This window comes from Panthera pardus, unplaced genomic scaffold (assembly GCF_024362965.1).
Source record: "Panthera pardus isolate Hobbes unplaced genomic scaffold, ASM2436296v1 HiC_scaffold_8, whole genome shotgun sequence".
Lineage (NCBI taxonomy): Eukaryota > Metazoa > Chordata > Mammalia > Carnivora > Felidae > Panthera > Panthera pardus.
Genome location: NW_026527013.1, coordinates 138,713,099 through 138,734,831, shown reverse-complemented (window position 1 = coordinate 138,734,831; position 21,733 = coordinate 138,713,099). Strand labels below are relative to the sequence as shown.

General features: G+C 40.0%; 1 protein-coding gene and 1 long non-coding RNA gene across 5 annotated transcripts in view; one reads left to right on the top strand and one right to left on the bottom strand.

Moving 5' to 3' along the window:
• Positions 1–7,702, bottom strand: part of PTPRZ1 (protein tyrosine phosphatase receptor type Z1) — a 183,631-nt gene extending 175,929 nt beyond the window's left edge. For 2 of the 4 annotated variants that reach the window (XM_019452563.2, XM_019452564.2), the window contains exon 1: positions 7,311–7,702. In XM_019452563.2, the coding sequence (XP_019308108.2) occupies positions 7,311–7,368 (58 nt within the window). In that variant the 5' untranslated portion in view covers positions 7,369–7,702. The remainder of the gene's footprint in view (positions 1–7,310) is intronic. The other 2 variants (XM_019452566.2, XM_019452567.2) reach the window with 1 other exon arrangement.
• An 8,126-nt stretch (positions 7,703–15,828) lies between these two features.
• Positions 15,829–21,733, top strand: part of LOC128775585 (uncharacterized) — a 231,064-nt gene continuing 225,159 nt past the window's right edge. The window contains exons 1-2 of the long non-coding RNA XR_008420403.1: positions 15,829–15,988; positions 17,205–17,329. This is a non-coding gene — a long non-coding RNA (uncharacterized LOC128775585). The remainder of the gene's footprint in view (positions 15,989–17,204; positions 17,330–21,733) is intronic.

Genomic DNA, 21,733 nt, shown 5'->3' with positions numbered 1-21,733 from the left:
GATGCTGAGCAATGTTGAGGTATTTTGTTTTGTTTTGTTTTTGTCTTAGATTTGTGCTTAAAGGAAGTGAATATGGAAGGGAACAGCCACACACACATACATAAAAACATGAAAGGAAGGAAGGTGAGTGAGAGAAAATAAAGCAAATATCCAGACATCAGGATGTTTTTAAAAAGAGCAAGTCTTTTCTATTTTTAACTTCTGTATTTCTAACTCATGTCATTGCCTGTTCTATATGAATTCAATTCAATTCAAATATTTGCTGAACATCTCTATGTGCAGGGCTAAGCTAGGTTCAGTACATCATCTCTGTGATGAATGATAAAACTACAAATTCCAAAAGCATGCATATCCACATAATGTAACTGTACTTCCTGTCATTTATCTGGTTTCCAGAACTGCCTTGGGCCACTACCTCTTATGGCCAGAGTGACAAGAGAGGACTTAATCCAATATGATGGCTTTTGACTGATTGAAAATGCAGTCTTCATGGGTTCAAGATATTTCATTTCTCACTACTAACCACCCCTCACCCTCACTACCTTCTCCTCCCTAACAGGTGAACATGTGCACACACACTCATAAACACACACACACACACACGCACACACACACAGGCACATACATACTGCTCCCTGGGACATATCCAAGCTTCATTGATGCTAAGACATCTATAATTAAATGTCAAATTGCTCCTGCTACTACACATGCATGATCAATCATTGGGACTTCATTTTTTATGCAGATAGCCACTGGATCTATGTGATGCTTATGTGAGAGAATCAAAGTGAAGTCCTGGTGCCTGAAGTAGCATTAAAAATGGATGGGTCAAGGTGAATGCAGATCTGTCTCAAAGACTGGGATCAGAATCAAAAGTGGGAAAGGCCAGCAGCACCTGGGTGGCTCAGCCGGTTGAGCTTCTGACTCTTGATTTTTGGCTCAGGTCACGAGTCCATGGTTATGCGATCAAGCCCTGCGTGAGCCTTGCATCTGGCTCTGTGCTGAGCATGCAGCCTGCTTAAGATTTTCTCTTTCTCTCTCTGTCTCTCTCTCTCTCTTCTCTCCCTCTCTACCTCTGCCCTTCTCCCCTGCTCATGTGCTCTCTCTCTCTCTAAAACAAATAAAAATAAAATGAATAGAATAGAATAGAATAGAATAGAATAGAATAGAATAGAAAAGAAGGAAAGACAAGAGGAAACTGGCTGATCTCAAGGGCAAAAAACTACTGCTATGAAGCTGTACAATATTATCTCTGTATGACCTTATGCATTAAAGATTTATTAAGCACCAACTGTAGGTATTAAATCCAAGAATGTTGAGTCCAGAGATGAATGAAATACAGTCTTTGCCCTCAAGGAGCCAGTCCAGTTGGGGGAGACAGGCACTGCAAAAGCAATATAGTGAATGCTGCAACAAATTAGGGAACATGAGCTGTGAGGACAGAACACTCACTCCTGAACTAGCAGCTGTCTCTCCCATTCACCCTGAGTCCATAAAGGCCACCAAGTAGCCATTAAATTTTCTTCATCTATTTCTGCTCTCTACCTAAGGTCACCAGAATGTCTCTGTGATTTTTATATAGTTGACGCAACAAAGGACAAAAATCGCCTACATGTATCAACACTAAAAATAATTTTAATGACTTTAGAAGTGTTTTTAGTAGAGTTGACAACTTCTGATCAGTAATAACAACATTTTATCAGCTTTTTTTAATTCCAAACAGCACTGTTCACAGACTTCCTGCAGTGGTAGAAATGTCCTGTATCTGCATTGCCCCAATGCATCGGGCCACCAGCCACATGTGGCTACTGTGACTGAGGAACTGACTTAGTTTATTTTAATAAACTTAAATTAAATGTTCACATATGCCTAGTTGCTATGGTATTAGAAATCACAGTTCTAAAATATGTGTTTTAGGATTGCGCAATATGATCAAATAATTTTCCCCTTAATGCTTATACAGTTTGTTACACATTTCTCTGAAGAATTACAAACGCGGTTAAAAACTGATTTCCTTTTGTAACCTGAAGTTGTTGCTAGGGATTACTCCCAATAAAACATTAAAAGTTAAAAAAAAAACATTAAAAGTAAAGCACAATCCCAACATGCATGTGTTGTTTAAATTGGCTCTGACTTTTACCACTGACTTTGTTGATGAAGTGGGAAACACTGTAATATATTTGAAAGCTTACATATTTAACACATTAAGAGAGATTTGGAAAAGACCACTATTCGCAACTAGTTCTAAATGAAGAAAGTAGCTTAAAAGTGAGATTTAAAGAAAATTTTCATAGTGGGGACTGAATCAGATCAGCTGCATTGGAGGCATCATGAGTGTTAGGACTCTGTGGGTTTACACACTGCTTAATTATTACTGCCTAGCAGATGTCAGGCACTTAGGAAATGCATAATGAAAGAGTAATTAAAACAGTATTGATGGGAATGTGCCACATCTGGATGAAGGTGGTTAAGTGACCATATGCATGTGTCAAAACTTCCAAGATGGTACACTAGAAAGGGTAAAATTATGCCTTAGTTTTGTTTTGTTGTTGTTGTTGCTGTTGTTGCTGTTGTTTAAAGGGAAAAAAGTAACATGGGAGCACATGGGTAAAATAATGAATGGAGAGCTGTAAGAAAGCACATAGGAGAATGTGAGATATAACATCATATCTCATATGAAGTAAGCTAGTAAATTCCAAACAGCAAACTGGTCTCCTAGGAGATAAAATAGAAAAAGGCTCAGGCTCAAGAGGCAGAAGAAACACTTAGGCTAAGACAGGCTGAGTGATACTAGGTAAATCATTTGACTTTTCTGTGTTTCACTTTCCTCAGCTGTAAAATGTGTAAAATGAAAACACCTACCTCAAACAGTTTGGGGGAGAATGAAATGAGAAAACGTACATAAAATATTCAGCCCCTGGAAAACACAGAGTAGATGGTAAATGGAAATAAAACACAAGCTCATCTTCTTAACCAAGCCCTTCTTTTGAGATCCTCTGGTTTTGAACGAGGGGTTCCATTTCCACAGTAGTCTGAACAGTTGGCAAATGAACGGTCAAGCAAAGCTACCAGATTAGACAGAAGTCAAAGCTTTTTGGAGCAAGGGGAATGGGGGAATGCAGCTCATGTTTCTGGAAAAACCTGAACCTGAATTGTTGCCAGAAGCAAAATTCCCACAACATAAAACTTTAAGAAAGTTCCCAAATATCTAGTGCAGGCATGAGAGCATAAGTGAATTCATCAATGAAATGATTTATCCTGGCAAACTTCCCTGAGCGAAAGCAAGTACCGTCTACATAAAAAGGAGAGAGATGAAATAAAGAAAATTGCTCCTCTGCAAATCAAAAGTAATTAATTTCCTGAATGGAGACTAGTTATTACTTAGGGAAAGAAGCATGCGTATTTTCTATTCCTGTTTACAATTTGTTTTCAGAGAATAAATAGACCAAACTGAGAGTCACAACATTTTGGATTCTACTGATTCCATACTCAGGATAAATTAAGCAATTAATTCTCACAAAGGAATTGAGTACAGTTTGTAGTTAATGTGTTCCTTAAAGCGGTAAGATATGACTTAAAAGCTCAGAAGTTGATTCATTACATGTTTCATACTACTGTTTAAACTCTTGAATTCAGAGTACCTTGCGTGGCTGTAACTCAATTCAAATATCCTGCGTTCTCCTTAGTTGAGAGAAACTATTCCTTAAAAGCTCTTAAAACACCTACCTCTCCTCTGTGACTCATAGTTAGCCTCCTCACAGGAAAGCCACTGAAGTTTTTCCTATTACCTGTTCAGTGGGTCAAGATTAAATAATGATAGAGTTGTGTAGTCATTATATTAGTTCTCCACCTAGTAGAAAACCTCTCAATTATTCTTGAGAAAGTCCAAATTCACTCAGGGAATTACCTTGGAGCCATCTTTAATTTCTGCCTCTCTGATTAAGCATCTCCTTCAGGTGAGTAACATTTAATGTTGTCTAACTTAGGTGATTTTTAAAAATACTATTGAGTTGGGTATCAGAAATCAATTCCACAGTAAAAGACTTGTCAATAATCCAGAAATTTTGCTAACATTTAAATGTTAAACTAGCTCAGTAGTTGTCAAAGTATGGACCTGCACCAATAGCATCACCATTTTCTGGGGATTTGTTAGATATCAAGATTCTCAGTGCCCCCCCTCCCCAGACCCTCTGAATCAGAAACTCTGGAGTAAGCCCCTAAATCTGTGTTTTCATAAGTTCTCCTGGTGATTCTGATGCTTACGCTAGTGTGAGAACCGTGATCTAGCTAGTTCTGGCAAAGATAACAGAGGCCACGGGCCAATTTTGATAGAATTACCCAAAGAGATGAACCCACAAATATATTTAATCCCCACCCACCAAAAAAAAAAACCCATAATGTTCCTCTTTGGTCTCCAGAGATCCCTGGTATTAGCTTGTAAAGAAAGGATTTCTTTCAGTCCAAATGATTTAATGGTAATTTTTTCTGTTTGGAGAGTTATTTGAAAGAAGCAATTGGTCTATATGCCCAGATTAAAACATCAGGACATTTTAAACATGGAAAGTGGTAAAGTTATTCCTTGCTAACTGACTCTTAATTGCTAACAAAGAACACCTTAATGAATGCGACAACTTGTCCTAGGATGATAGTAACAATGGCAGCCTAACACTCAACTGTATTGGAGCTGTCATCCGACACAGCACATCTCAGTTGACAGACCTTTCCTGAGCATCTGTTACATATGCCAGGCCACCCCGTTGGCTCCAAGAACCCTGAAGATGAGCAACAAATATAGTCACAAATACCATAGCACATGTTGGAGGAAAAATAATTGAAATGGAGGCAGCATATCTTATTTGTAGATAATACGCTTTAGTTTTTCAAAACAAGTTACCCTGAGGTCAAGACATTCACCCCATTTGAGGCTGCCAAGGCCCTAGGTCAAAGTGTGGGCAACAATGTAAAAGGTCAACTTTGTTGTAATGGGAAGGGATACAAAAGTAGTCACCTGTCAGTCACACACAAAAAACACATTTTGAGTTCTAATACAGGCTTACATTCAATATCGTTATGTAAACTTGTGATCCTCGTAGACATTAATTTAATTTTTTGTAGTTAAATTTTACATCATCAAAGCATTAAAGAAAGCATCCAATAAACCAAAATCTGTATAACCCAAAATAATGAGCTATAAAGAATGTTTTATTGAAAAAAGACTTTGCACACTGGAAATACTGGAATGGAATGTTATTCAGCCATAAAAAGGAAAGAAATACTGATACAGGCTACAACATGGATGAATCCTGAAAACATCATGTTAAATGAACCAGGTCAAATACCAAGGACCACATACTGCATGATTCTATTTACATGAAATGCTCAAAATAGGCAAATATACAGAAAATACAAGTAGCTTAGCGGTTGACCAGGCTGGGGTCAGAGACAGTAAGGAATGACTGTTAATGGAGTTTCTTTGGGGGTGACTGAAATGTTCTGTAATTAAATAGTGGTGATGGTTGCACAACTTTGTTAATATAGTAAAACCCACTGAACTGATACACTTTAAAAAGATGAATTAGGAGGCACCTGGGTGGCTCAGTCAGTTAAGCGCCTGACTTCGGTTTGGGTCATAATCTCACAGTTTGTGAGTTCGAGCCCAGACAAGGGCTCTGTGCTGACAGCTCAGAGCCAGGAGTCTGCTTCGGATTCTGTGTCTCCCTCTCTCTGCTCCTCCCCCACTTGCATTTTGTCTCTCAGTCTGTCTGTCTCTCTCTCTCTCAAAAATAAACATTAAAAAAAGATGTAGTATATGGTATGCAAATTATAACTCAATTTTTAAAAATTTATAATATATTCAAAGCAGTGGTTTGGATGGCATACAAAGCAATATTCTCTGGTTTATTTCTGTACTACAGTGAAATTTACTTTAACTAATAATCTAAGTACCAAGACGACCTAGCTTTCTTGTTAAAACAGATCTATAATAAAAATGCAAATTCAACAGGTGTGTATTTGATGAGCACAGCACTTTCAAAAAATGTCTTTGCCCCTCCAGAATTAACTCTGTGGTTTTAGAGAAAACCAGGACCAGATTCTCCTGCAAGTCTTAAATGCCAACCTTGTGTATCACATCACCCCTGAATATTTTTGTAAAGCACTGGGAATTTAAATTATGTCCATGTATCACCGGGGGGGGGGGGGGGGGCTGTTGGCAATTATCACCATATTTGAAATGTAATTCTCATTAGTTAGAACATGAAAATGATTTCTCTTTGTAAAGGTTACCTTTCCAAGAGGAGCACCATCAATTGAATAAAAATGTAGGTTAATATCTATAATGAACAATCTAAAATTTAAAAAAAATGGGATCCTCTAACGGAAAAGAGTAAAATATGTGTATTCACAAACCGAGGTACCTTTTCTGACTTTCAGGTTAATACCTCCAAACCTATTATAGTCCATTATAACAGGAAATCTTCATGAAGGAAAAAAGATTTTTTGAAACAAAATGTAAAAACCCAATCTTAACAATTCTTCTGGAAAATGACTAGAACACTTGAATCTGCATCCCAGGTAAATATATATTTTTTTCAAAATGTAATTTCAGTATTGAATGTATAACCTGGAAGGTGGTGGATGAAAGATGAATCCATGAATAAATATATCAACCTGCAGCTTTCCTCTGACTTTGGCAGCAGTGGTAGACGATGACAGAAATTTTGATAGAAACTTTTTTTTTTTTTTAAGGTAACTGCCCAGACTTGAATGTGACTAAATTAAAAGTACTGGAAAACACTGAAAAGTCAGGTTGGTGCTTGTTCCTGTTACTACCTTTTAGACGTGTGTGTGTGTGTGTGTGTGTGTTATTCGCGTCGGGCACGTGTATTTTCCATTCAAGTCCATAATGAACTTAAAAGCAAAAACGCGATCTAGTACGTAGCCCCGCACCTTGGTTTTATTCTCTTCTTACGTGTACCTAGAAGGCTCTTTCCACACTTTGCCAAACGGGAGACAGCAGAGCCCGGCGGACTTGGACCGTGAACCGCGAGCCTCTCTCTCCGGACGGAGCTCGCATCCCCGAGGGCGGATGGAAGGTGGCAGAGGTGCGAGGTGGGGAGGGGCGCACTCTCCCAAGCCGCTGAACACCCACCGCGGCGCCGTGGACCCCGTGGGCTCCACCGTGCCTTTTCCCTCCTTGCTAGATGGCGGCGGAGGCAGCAAGTATCTAAGGCTCTCAACCCCCCCCCCCCCCCCCCACAGTGTCCCACACGATCCCGGAGATGGAACCCCACCGAGGTCTGATCACTCACCCAGACGGCAAACACAGAGGAGCTGGATACAGGCGAGAAAGCGCTTTAGGATTAGCATTTCCAGACGTTCCGAGGGCCCCCACCACGCGGCTGCTCAGCTTCTTGCGGTGGAGAGGGAGGGGGCGCGACGGAAATGTTTTCTCCTCCGGCGTATAGATTGGTGGGAGATTGTGTGTGTGCGCGTATGTGAGTGTGTCTGAGAGAGCGAGAGAGAGCGAGAGAGAGCGAGAGGGAGCGCGAGCGAGCAGAGAGAGAGACTGGGAGTGAGACGGGAATAATCGTAAGCAGGACGCGCGGTGGTCGCGGGAACCGGGAGCCGCTAGCCCAGGCGCATGCCGGCGGGCGCGCGGGAGTTGCTGTCCTCGGCCGGCTGCGGCCGCGGTCTGAGCGCTCGGAGCGCGCGGCGCCTGTGTGCCGGGGGCGCGCTCCGGCCCGGGTGTGCGCGCCGCGCCGCGGCTCGGCGGGGGCGGGGGCGCAGCAGCGCGCCGCTGGGAGCGTGCAGCCCGCCCGGGGTCGCGCGCAGCGGGCGGAGGGGCTCAGGGACGCGGCTGTCCCTCAGGGCCCGAGTCTCAGAGTGGCGATTCACATAGCGACACCCCTCCCCCCCGGCCTCTGCCGGTGGCTTCGCTGCTCTGGAGTTAGTGGAACCCGCTGGGGTTTAGAATCTTCGCGGAGAAAATGTCTCTTCATTAAGACTCCTTCATCCTTTTGGAAGAGAAGAGGAGGCCAGACCCCCCATTGTCCCGCACAGCCGGAGATTGACCCGTGGGGTTCACCCCTGGAAATGTTTTTCATTTCATTGTTGTCCTCCCTGCAGATGCTAAGTGGGTCCAATCAGCAAGTGGTGGGGGCTCCTGGGTAAGCTGAGTCCCCCCTCTCCGTTTTCTTTCTCTTTTTACCGAATCACCAAAGTAGTTCCAAACCCCATTACCTCTAGGGCAGTTGACTGCAAATAATCTCCAGCCATGATTGCGACCAATGAGACCCTGCCCCCTCCCCGGGCTCCAATCAAACTGTGGTGTTGTGCACAGCTGCTTGGGGGAACTTTCAACCTTGCAATGTTCCTCCCGCACGGAACTACCGAAGTGCCTCCTCTCACAGGGTCGCCCGGAAAGATTTATTTTAATTGCTCGTTTGAAGGGTATACAAAAGAAATATAATACGTACGTTCTGCTCCCTCCACGCTGGAAATGTCACGCTGTACGTGCTTGTTTCTTTGGTGGTTTCTGTAACTAGACTGTGAGCTCCTTGATGGCAGGGAGTTTGTCTTATTTACTGTTCTGGCCGAGCTCCTAGCACAAAGGCAAAAATAGTAGGTGTACTCTAAAAGTTTGCTGGAATTAATTCGAAGCCTAAATGAAAAGATAAGGCAACTGGTATCCTCTAGAGACTGCCCAGAGCCCTGAACATTTGTATGCTTTTCACAGATGTTTATTTATATATCCTTTAGGTGTAAGTACGTTTTTCTAACTACATGAGACCCAATTTGGAGCCTTTTCAGAATCCACTCTAAGGCACAGAAAGTCAAGTTCTGAAATTATCCCTTGTATTTTTAGGAACCATTGATGTAGGTTATCTGTGCAGTGTGTACTCCCGTGTCCTGTTCTTGGTTCAAAAATAGTGTGTTAGCTTAAATATTTCAAGAAAGATTATCACGTACAAAATAGGGTTCACAATGTATTTTGAGTATTACTACCAGTTCTCACTAATATACACAACCTCTCAACACTAGATTAAATGTGCAGAGCTAATGATGCAATTTGCTGTTGCTTAAGGAATTGATTATAGCCGTGTAATAACAAATTTCCAATCTATCTGGAAGGTTTGTTCAGGAGTACATATAAATATTGATAAATTGACATTTGACCTTATTTTTCCCATGAATAAGAATAGAAATGCTGTAACTTTTGTAAGTTATTATGGGACTTGATTATTGCTCATGTGAGTTTCCACCTGGGAAGAAAATTTTTCCTAGCATTAGCAAGAAGTGTAGATATAAACTAGAAACGCACTGAGAGCTTAGAGAAAGTGTTTAACATGGGCTGGAGTAGGCAGAGGTTTCCTAGAGATGTGTAGTTAATGGAGGAGGACTAGCCGGGAAAAAAATGACATACAAAGAGGTGGGATGGAAATGAAAAGCAGATGTCATGTGCTATAAAAACAATGTGAATTAAATTTGAGCAGATTGAGTGGAGTCAAACTATGGGAAACACTGATTTCCTAGTGGAGGAGCTTATACCTGAAATAATAAGCAAGAAAGAACCACAAAAGAACAACCGAGAACTTCAGCTGTTTAGAAGCTCGGTTTGCTCTGGGGCATGTATGGTATTCCAGGAGGTCTCAGTTATCAAGTCTACCCCCAGCAGACTGCTAGAATAATCCAATGGTAATAAATATCATCCTAACTCCCCTCACTTGGTCAAAAAAATTACATGACTAGTCACTCTTTTGTGTTAGATCACAAAACAAAGGCACTGCTGAAGTCAAAGTTACCCTGGTAAAAGGGCAGGTGGATCCTGTGGTTTCTCCTAATTCCATTCCCATATTTAAAAAGATTGTCATCCACCTGGGAAGACACAAAAGTCACCTTGGAGAGTAGTGAAGTTGCTATTAAGGTTTGTATGGGGAGAAGAATGACAACCAACTTTATGTGACTGAGTGACAACAATGGAAAATGGACTTCGAGGACCACCCAATGTGGATCTGAGAGTCCTGGGAAGGGTGATGGAGTGGGAGGCTCTGGAGGTCAGGTCCTTAGAAAATTAGGTCATTGCAATAGCCCAGGTGTGGGAGATGAGAACATATCAGAAGGGTGGAAATAACAAAAACATACTGTATCTCACATTTCCCAGTTTTATTGAGGGTCATGATAATTTCTGAGACATGTTACCACACATCATAGTCCAAATACATTAGCCATTGTGAGTTAAAGTTATAAACCTCTAAAACCACATGGTTTCATTCACAGTCTAAATTTATTTATTCATACATCGATTGATAGAAATATAAAAATATGTATTCTATAATACATATCATATAAAATATATTTTATATTTATAACCTCTGTGTGTGTGTGTGTGTGTGTGCGCGCGCACATGCTGGTAAAGTTTATTTATGATATGCCTATCATGTCAATCACATTTCAGTCCTGAGAATTTGTGTTTATATGCAGAGTTTTGCACATTCCTGGGAGAATACTTTTTTCCACCCAAACGATAACAAAACAGGATACAATTAATATGATAGTTGGGTAGCTGAATGGACAACATGCTTTTTGAGAGTCTCATCTGGGATTTTAGAGTGAATTGCATCCAGACACAGCCAGGGGCAATTTGTGAGAAAGCCCTTGAGTTCTTTACTTTTCACCTGAAGCTCTTGAATTCCTCAATATCCCACTGAAGATTGGGTCTTCCAGTGGGTCTTCATCTTGGTTTTCGTCCACAGCTGTTGTTTTCTCAAGTGTAACCAAAGTTTCAGCTGGGCATCCTGAGGTCACACACACAAAAAGAAGGTTGCGCCCATTTCCACTTTCTGCATGGCCCCAGCTGCAGCCAGCAAGAGAATAACAGGTGTGCTGTTTTTCATGGCAGTTGGCCAGAGGTAACCCTGGTGGGGGGGCTGAAACTGGCTTCACTCTTTGACGGTACCAGTAATCGTTGTTTTGTTGAACTATGCCAACAGAATAAGCTATAAAGTAAATATTTATATCTATCTATATCTATTTCAGTTCTTTAAAATTCATCCTTTACATTCATTCATTCATTCGTGCAATGCATTTTTATTGTGTATCTATTCTGTATCAGACATTGCTTTAAGGGCTGACTATTCAAATATGAATTACTCCATCCCTACCATAAAGGGACTCAGTCTAATAGGAGACAAAGACATTGATACTACAAAATGTCTTTGTGGAGGATTGCCAAATAAAATACAGCATGCCTGGTTAAATTTGAATTTCAGATAAACAATGAATAATTTTTAGTACAAAATAATTTTAGTACACTATGAGGCACTAAATTTAATGAATAAATGTTTTGTGTAATGAATAATTTTTTGGTACAAGCTAATATTTTAGTGCAGTTCGTGCAAAGTTTGGAACACACTTATATTTTTAAAAATTTATTTATCTGAAATTCAGACTTAACTGGGTGTCTTGTATTTTTATTTACTGAAGCTGACCATCTCACTTTGGTGTGTCTGAGAATTGCCTGATGTATCATTTGAGGTTGTGAAATGTCCATAGTTTCCCATAAGTTTCCTTACTCTACAAATTATTTCCAAAGTATCTTTAACATGAATACAGTTAGGTGCACATGGGAGAAACAGAATGTTTCCTTTGCAGAATCTATTTGGCTCATAAATTCAATGGAAGTGCTAGGAGACTACAGAATATTGTACAGTCACTAAATAAAACATGGAATTAAAGGGGAAGTAAAATATCTCTACTTCTTATACTATGGCAGTAACAAGTTGTTTTCCTGTTTGGCTCACATACATTATTGCACATTTTTACCCATTGTCATTTGAGTAGAAGTTATTAGGTTAGATCACTTAAATATTTACAGGTTGAGAAAGTAATGTTACTTGCTTAGAAGCAAAATACAGTTCTTGGAGTTATAAGATGTTTGCCAGAAGGAGTTCTCATGTTTCTTGAAACCCTGAATTTTACATTGTTGAGGATAGATCCATCTTGTGTTTGGTACTTAACAAGTTTTGTTCACTCTGATTGACACAATGGCATCTACTCATGGCATCTTGTAGGGAGATTTCTGACAAGAGTTAAGAGTAATTTTACTTTCTGCAACACGGTCAACACTTTTATTTGGATTTGTCCTACTGGTAACTTTCTACCTAAAAAGCAATTACTTCCTACCTGCCCACCGGCCCTCAGGAGTTTAGTTAGATGGCCTGTTACTGCCTTTCCCCACTGTGAGGCATAAAACTGGTGGGAAGATCCTCCATGTGTAAATCCAGAGCTTAGAGTCCATTTGGAAGAAGCATAATTATGATTAAGAGAAAACCATAGCATATTACATACTTTGCCTTTTCGTGTTTTGTTATGATTGACTATAAAACAATTTACTCTTATTATATGTGGAGTATATAATTCAGTGATTAAAATTGTATTAAAAATACAAATAAGTAGGAATCATTTTTTGTCCATGTCAGGAATACTTAATATAGTACAAGACTCAGGATAATTCTTCCTATGTATATTAGCAGAATAATCTTTTTTCATATTTTATATATTTTCATTTTAAAATAGTTTAAAAATTAAAATTATAACTAAAATAACCATACATTTTGCAAATTATTTGTGGATGACTATCTTCAATGTAAGTCAGAAATGTGCTATATTGTTAATTGTTGGTTGTATTAAGATAGTTGTTCGTTGTACTAGGAGAATTGCATTCTTTGGAATAGAAAGGCGATTCCTCTTCTACATTGTCCTGGTCAAAAGATAGTGACTGATATTTCAATATCTACACATCTGGTTCCCTTCTCCCCACTTCACTAACTCTCCATTATGAATCAGAATAATCATATTTTTCTTTTACCCCAACAACTATTATCTGAACTCCATTATTCAAATGAGTTCCAAGAGAATCTCTTCAAATTTGTATTGTATTACAAAGACCCACATAACCAAATTTTGGTTTAATAAACCTAAATGCTACTTTCCTTTCCTTGCCATTTAAAGGTGAAAATGCACTTCTCTTTGTTCTACTAGAGGCAAGCATGGGATTTAAAGTCTTTCAACAAGCTTAATTTAAAATCAATATTTGTCTGCTCTCTAGGTCTTTGAAAACTGTCCAAGATGGTGTTAGAGTAGAAAGCAAATGAGTAAAATAAGTTCTGCAAATCAGAAAATCAGCATTGGATTGGGTCATTCAAATGAGCTTCTGTATTTCAAATGCATAAACATTTCTGATAAATGGTCATTTAGCTGTATCTTGCCTATCCACCGTCAAAAATAATGTAAAACCACTCTACGTGATCTATTATATACATATTTTAATTAAACATTTTTTTAATGTTTTATTTATTTTTGAGACAGAGAGAGACAGAGCATGTGCAGGGGAGGGGCAGAGAGAGAGGGGGACACAGAATCCGAAGTAGGCTCCAGGCTCTGAGCTGTCAGCACAGAGCCTGACGCGGGGCTCGAACTCACAAACCGTGAGATCATGACCTGAGCTGAAGTCGGACGCTTAACCAACTGAGCCACCCAGGTGCCCCTGATCTATTATATTTTTGACATTAAAAACCACTTTGTTTATCTTTATTTTTCGCCAAAATATGATATCTCTATAACTGCCATCCCCTTGATTTTAGGGACCCAGAACAAATCTCTTCCCTTCCCTTGTAGAAATAACTTTTCCTTTACTCTATTCCCAGATAATGAGCTTTTTCCTTCTTTGGCTAAACCTAACCTGAAACCCCACGTCTTCTGGAGCCAATGCTCCATCATTTCTCTGAATCTCTCTCTCCCAATTTATTCTTCTCACCAAGCTATTAAAATATTTTTCCAGTAAAAAAAAAATCCTTCTCTTGACCACATGTCTCATTATATAATTATGGTACCAGGTGTGTCTTCTTTCATAATTTTCTTGTAAGAATAGACCACAATCATTATCTCCATTTCCTCACCTTCCAATTTTTCTCAAACCACTAAAGTTTCTGCTTTCCTTATTCCATTTATAGTGCTCTTTAAAGGTAAAAAAATCATATTCTAATAGCCTTGTAATGGTAAGTTTATTTATTTACTTTGAGAGAGAGAGAGAGGGCTGGGGTGGGGCAGAGAGAGAGAGAGAGAGAGAGAGAGAATCCCAGGCAGGTTCTGCACTGCCAGCGTGGAGCCCAATATGGGGCATGAACTCACAAACCATGAGATCATGACCTGAGCCAAAGTCTAGAGTCAGATGCTTAACTGACTGAGCCACCTAGGCATCCCTCTAACAGCCTTGTAAATACTGTGCACCTGAAGCTAAAAACTCATCATTCCTCCCCAAATGGTATTTTCTAGGGTCCACAAAACCTGAGAAGTCTCCTTGGCCATTGTACCTCACTCCCCCAATGTAATCAGTCATGTTCCACAGCTTACTCTTAAATTCCATCTTGTTTCTACCATTATTTCTTCACCTAATCAGTGGGCCTGGCACATATTCCGTGATTAATAAATGTTTAAATATGTGAACTAATTTATCAAAGAAGGGCATCTCTCAGGCAAATGCTACTGGCTATTTCTCTTGTCTGCTTCTAACAAGGTTCCAGAGAGCCCCTTTGATGTTTCCCTTTCAGTTCCTGGTCACTAACCTAGACCCTCGGACTAAGGAGGCATCCCCTCTCCCTTGATAACAGACTTAGACTGCTCATAACATATTTGTCTTGACTTAGAACTTAGAATTCAGGCTAACAGGCCTAGAACACCTCATGTGCTAGATTCGTTACTCTCATAAGAAAGGCTATAACTCAAACAGATAATGTACAATTAAGAAGCTGGTATAAATATAAATCAGAGTTCTAGAAAACTAATGATCAACCTATACTGAAATCTTGTACCACAGTAGTAATTACAGCCACACTAACATAGCACCAATTACGTGCCAAGCATTGTTCTAAAGGCGCTGTTTATAATTGTTTAAGACTTCAGCAAACGATGTGTGTAACATTACCATTTTCCCAGTCTCATTAAAAAAAAAAACAAAACTGAGGCAAAATTACTTGTCCAATCACATAGATCGTAAGTGACAGACCTTGGGTGTGTGTTATGCCCAGAATTCGTGATCCCCAAAGACCACTAGGGAGCCGAGTCCGATGCAAAAGCAAAAGAACCTTTATTCGAGCTAGCTCGAGCTCAATCCCCTACCTGCACCGACGCAGCGGTGAGATACCAGGGAGAGAGAGCGAGTTTCAAAAGCACAAAGGTTTTATAGGGGTCTAGGGGCAGTTGGTGAGGTAATGGCTGTGGCCTCAGCCGATTGGCTGGGGAAGGGTCGGAGTCCTGTTACGCAGGTCGCTGGGCGTGTTTTGATCAGAAAGTTTGAACGGGTGAGCGGGAGGTTACTCAAGGGGAGGAGGCGCAGTCTGAGGTTTCTGTGAATTTCCCGGAAAAGGGGTCATGTCGGGGACATAGTCACTCAAGGTGGAGAACACAGAACAAGATGGAGTCGGCCGGCGTAGGCCCGCCCTTTCAGTGTGAACCCATATACTTAATTATTAATCTACACTGCCACACCCTGAAGAAAATCAAGAGATTCTATGCCAAGTAATCCCTTACCAAACTCAGACCGGTGCCTTAGATGCTTGGAAATGTGATCCTACTTTGCTTTCCTGATACATAGTATACTTTACAAACCTTGTCCCATGTCAAATGTCAATAACATAAGCAATGTGCGACGTGAGAGGTAAACGCCATTCCAGGAATCCAAATGTGCTGTTTGCCCAAATAACATTATTATTAGCCTGAGAAGAATACGGTTACTCCCCCTTATCTGCAGTTTTCCTTTCTGCAGTTTCAGTTCCCCGCCGTCAACAGCGGTCCAGAAGCAGATGGATGGCCCTCCTTCTGACGAATCGGCAGAACGTCAATAGAAGCCTAAGTTTACGTCAGAATGCTGCGTCATTACCTCGCTTAGTTTCGCCCAGGCATTTTATCATCTCACATCATCGCATGAAGGGTGAGTACAGCACAATAAGATATTTTAAGAGATCAAAACCACATTCACATAACTTTTATCATAGTCTGTTGTTGTAAATGTTCTATATTATTACTTGTTACTCTCTTACTGTGCCTACTTTATAAAGTAAACTTTATTTTATATAGGTATGTTTTATATAGGTATGTTTATAATAGGAAAAAGCATAGCATATATAGGGTTCAGCACTATCCAGGCACCCACGGGGGGTCTTGGTGCATCTCGCCTGTGGATAAGCACGAACTGCCATATTGGCCTGTGTTTCTCTTCAGTTACATAAGTAGATACATTTGGAACTAATCCCTAGAGAGATTTGGGAAATCAATACAGGAGAGTTGAAGGGAAGGAGACATCAAAACTAGAGAACAAAGGGGTACCATTAAGAACCTTGTTTCCTTCCCCGAAGCCCCTAACACCTGGTAAATTTCCAAAATCTCATCAGAAAGCATGATATATTTACAGTAATATTTATCCTCTTGACTATTAACTCTGTGCCAAATATTCTTGCCTACATTATCTTTAATTACTTCCAAACCCCACAAATTAGATATATCATCCCCCCATTTTGCAGATGTTTTCCAAGGCTGCAAGAATTTAGCATTACTAAGAATCAAAGAACTTGTGGTTGTGGAAGTAGAATGAAAAATGGAATTTCTCTGATTCCAGTGTGTAAATGTACTTTGCGTTGTCAGTCCTAGGAAAGTATCTATCTCAAGCAGCAGTAGCCCAGTATTTCCCATATCACCTGGTGAGGACTTGTGCCTCAAGCTGAATTGACAAGATTCCTGCCAGCTTTATATTCCAAAGAAACTGGTTGTTCATCACATTTATGCCTATACCTCTGTCTATGTGTATATCTGACAAATCAAAATTTGCAGGGTGATCAAGCATGTTTAGTAATGTGAAGAAATGCCTAAGGATAAGTGCAAATTAAAATTAACACCAAAATAGAGAAATAGGTTATGCATAGTGAGTATATCAGTCAGGATGAGCTAGGTTATACTACAGTAACGACAATAACAAAAAATTAAACTGTCTGTGATTTGGCCAGACAAAAGTTTATATTTTGCTCACTTGAAGCCAGTTTAGTTAGGGTTCAGGTGACTCTCCGGGATAGTCACCTTGAATGTGGTTGTTTGGCAATCCAGGCCGCTTGGAGCTTTTGGCTTCTTCTCAACACGTGTTTTCACAATTTCAGGGAAGGAGAGTGCTGTTGTGTCTTGTACTGTCAACTTAAATATCTCCATACAGACATGACATATATCACTTCACTTCCAACCCATTGGCTCTCCAGTGTGCCTAGAAGGAAAAGAGAAACAGTGAGTAATACAAGTGTCTCCTACACAGAGCAAAAATCAAAAAAGAGAGAGAGAGAATATAAAGTATAAAATAAACAGAGAAAATTGATAGAGTGAACTGTGTTATGATTGCATGATTGATCATGTTTTTGCTATTTTAGGTACTGAATGTTAAAAATTATTGTAGAGGTGCCTGGATGGCTTAGTCAGCTAAGCGTCTGACTCTTGATATTGGCTTGGGTCATGATCTCATGGTTCCTGAGTTCAAGCCCGGCGTCTGGCCCCCATGCGGCTCCTAATCAGGCTCCTATTGGACTCCTCACTGACAGTGTGGAGCCTGCTTGGGATTCTCTCTCTCTCTCTCTCTCTCTCTCTCTCTCTCTCTCTCTCTCTCATTGTCTCTCTCTCTCAAGATAAATAAGCTTAAAATAATTATTCTACAGTCTTTCAGAGAAAAAATACATGAATTTCCACTGTTAGCGTTGAAACAGCTCACTACATGTTACCCTGTACCTTCCATCAGTCTTTGAGATGTTGCTCCGTCCCTGAAGGCTTTTTAGTGGGTTGAAGAGGTAGATAGATAAGGGTAAAGAGACTGACTATGACAGCAGAGCAAATAGTTTATATTGCAAAAGCAAATCACTTCCCTGATTTTTTCCTACCTTTTTTTTTACCTTTGAAAAGAAAAATGTTGATTCCATTTATATACTTGAATATCATGAAGGCATGAACTCATTGGTTGTATTTATAATAGCACCAGTCTTTCTATTGCTGCTTAGAAAATGAAAAATAATTTTACTGCTTTTAGCTTGGACCCCACTTCTTTCATTTTAAAGAATATAGTTTTAAAGAGAACCATTGCTGGAAATAAGGGCCTGAGGAAAGAGCATGGTCCTTCAGCTCACTTGAGGGACATCGTGTTCCTCTCTTTTGTATTCCCCAGAGCTAATGTAATCTAAGTGACATACAAATTGAATTGGCTTTCCAGATTTTCATATACTTGTAACAGGTTGTTGAAGAATATAGACTCATAGAGGTAAGAATATAAGTTAAAAATTTTTTCCCGAACTGTCCTCGATAGTTACTATGCTATAAATTACTTTTTCCATCTCTTACTGAATCTTTGTCAGAGTCTATAAATTTTCCAGCCACTTTTGTTTATTAAGATTCCAATCAAGTCTGCAGCATCAATATTGTATGGATTCAAAGCTCTTCTTCTTCAAGGATAGAGTCGAGTAGCTTGGTGGTGGTACTTTCTTCTTACAAGATTCCTGCTCCTAAATCTCCTAAAAGTTCTGACTTCTCTAAGCCTGGGGATAGAGATATCAGAGAGAAGTGGCAAATCTTTCCCCATTTGTCTGTGTGATGACACAGTCCTCCTCTTACTGTGTTTTTGTTCTGTTTTGTTTTTGTCACTTTTCTGACTGTCATTGATTGGCTATCTATGCTTTTTGGAGAATATTTGGTCCAACTCTTGATAGTTCAGCAAATATGTTGGTCCTTTTGAGCTTGTCCACTACAAAGTTTTCTTTTGTACACCATCTAGAGTTGTCTCCACTTTTCCCCCTTAAAGCACACAACCACTGATCTACCCCTCGGAACTTTCTGGCTGGTTACCTTACAGTACATCAGTGGGAATTGGGAATCTGTCTCAGGTGAAGTACTAGAAAGATGGGTGAAGCCCAGATGTCTTCTGAACTGTCCATTGTGTCCCTAGGTGTGTTAAATCATGGTAAGAATAGATGGTCCTCCAAAGATTTCCACATCGAATCCCTGGAATCTATGAATGTGTCATGCTACATGGCAAAGAGAAATCAAGGTTGCAGACAGAATTAAGGTTCTCATCAACTGACTTTAAATGAGAGATTCTCCTGAATTACCTGGGGGGGGGGGGTCCAGTGTAATCATGGAGGGCCTTAAGAGTGGAAGAGGGAGGCAGAAGGTTAGGTCAGAGTGGTGTGATGTGAGGAGAACTTGACGCGCTGTTACTGGCTGTGAAGCTGGAAGAAGAAGGTTACGAGCCAGGAAATGTGGGAGACCCCTAGAAGCTGGAAACGGCAAAGGAACATCATTTTCTAGAGACTCCAGAAGAGAAGGCAGCCCTACGGGCACCTTGACTTTAGTTGAGTGAGACCTGGGTCAGACTTCTGATCTACAGAACTATAAAATTGTCAATTAAAGCTGTAAATTAGTCTTAAAGCACTAGATTTGTGGTAATCTGTTACGACAGCTAGAAAACGAATACACTGGACAATCCTTGCATTCTTGCCATGCCAGTGCTTCCAGTTGCTCCACGAGGCTGCCTCTTCTTTCAGCCTGGGCTCCCTTTCCTCAACTCAGGCCTGTAAAGGTACAGACTAGCAGTTCTGCAGCCCAGGTAGTGTCAACATGGGGAACGAGGGGCGCTTTCCCTTCACACAAGCAGTGGCCTTCTACTTACTTTTGAGTTCATTTTTTTCTGAAACTATACATTTATTGCTAGAGTAAATGTTTTACAAAGCTCTTTGCAAAAACACAGCAGCCTCTTGCCATCAGTACCTTCTACCGTTTCCTCGTTTACAGAGGCAACCGACTTTAATTCATTTAGCTATGTCTTTTGGTAGTCATGCCTCTAAATGACATGCTTATATTGCTACTTCTTGATCTTTCTATATCTGTTGTTTTCCCCAAATGGAAAAATTATCCATCCTTTACCTACATCCTTGCCCACCATACATAAAATCTCCTCCCTCCCAACCTCCCAAGAGGGTTATGTTATAATTTTGTCTTAATAACTGTTAAGAATTTATATTGTTAGGGTGCCTAGGTATCTCAGTCGGTTAAGCACCCGACTCTTAATTTTGGCTCAGGTCATGATCTTGTGGTTCATGGAATCTGGGCTGACAGTGCGGGGCCTGTTTGGGGTTCTCGCTTTCCCTCTCTCTCTGCTCCTCCCCCCTACACACACACTGTCTCTCTCAAAATAACTAAATAAACATTTTTACAAATCTTAAAACAAGAATTTACATTGTTATGACATGTAAATCCTCACACAGTATACTATGATTTTCATCATCTTTGGGATTAAAATTGTCTTTTCCGTTAATTTTTTTATTTTCTGGGTACACATTATGCTTCCACCTCAAATATTTGCCAAATAATAGAAATCCTCTCTCAATACTTTTAGAGACAACAGGTGTTCTACTTTTAGTATTTTTAGAGAAAACACAGCCATAAACTGATCTGCTTCAATCTGGACTGGTTGCCTCTAAGTCCCTGCAAACCATTCCTCCTGAGATCTCCTTCCATTGTCTTCCTGAGGATTCTTTAAATTTTTTTAATGTTTATTTATTTTTGAAGGAGAGAGGCAGAGCATCAGTGGGGGAGGGCAGAGAGAGAGGGAGACACAGAATCTGAAACAGGCTCCAGGCCCTGAGCTGTCATCACAGAGCCCAATCCGGGGCTCGAACTCACGAACCTGGAGATCATGACCTGAGCCCAAGTTGGATGCTTAACCAACTGAGCCACCCAGGTGCCCCATCTTCCTGAGGATTCTTGTCACCTCTTGCTTGTGCCAGATATGTTTCCAGTGTCCACTACTGGGAAAGTATGAGCAGGAGGTAAAATTTGAGGATTTTGTCTATCTAAAAACATCTCTTACCCTTGTCTCTACCCTTGTCTTGATTTTGTCTGGGAGTTGAACTGAAAATAATTTTTGCTCAGAATTTTGAAGCAATTTCTCTGTTTTCTTCCAGCTGTCAACAATATTGATGTCAGACTTCCAAAGCTGTTCATACTCTTTTTTTTTTTTTATTAAGTAATCTCTACACTCAACATGGGGCTTGTTCTATGAACTAGGATGCTAGTCCTTAGCAGATATTGAATCTGCCAGTGCCCTGATCTTGGATTTTCCAGCCTCCAGAATTATAGGAAATAAATTTCTTATAAGTTGCTTATAAGCCTTCCAGTATATGGTATTTCTGTTATAGCAGCCCAAACAAACTGAGGCACTCCATAAATTTTCCTTCCTTCCTCCCTCCCACCCTCCCTTCCTCCCTTCTTCCCTTCCTTCCTTCCTTCCTTCCTTCCCTTCCTCCCTCCCTCCCTCCCTGGGATATTTTGTTTCCTAGGAGATCTCACCTTGCTTCCAACATGCATATTGAGTTTACTGTTTCCCTTGACATATTTTTAATTCTCAAGGGCTCTTTTTGGTCTCTAAGTGCATTTTAAAAGTAGTATCCTATAATTGTTTTGTGTATGCTGCATTCTACCTTGTGTTTTATCCTCTCCAGAAACTAAAACCTCCATTGTCTACCAGGTTGGAGAAGCTATAGTAGTATATCTTCTGATATATATACCATATAGATATACTATATAGATATATACTATACAGATTTTATATACTATAAGATATAGTAATATATCTTGATATACATATATATATATGGTA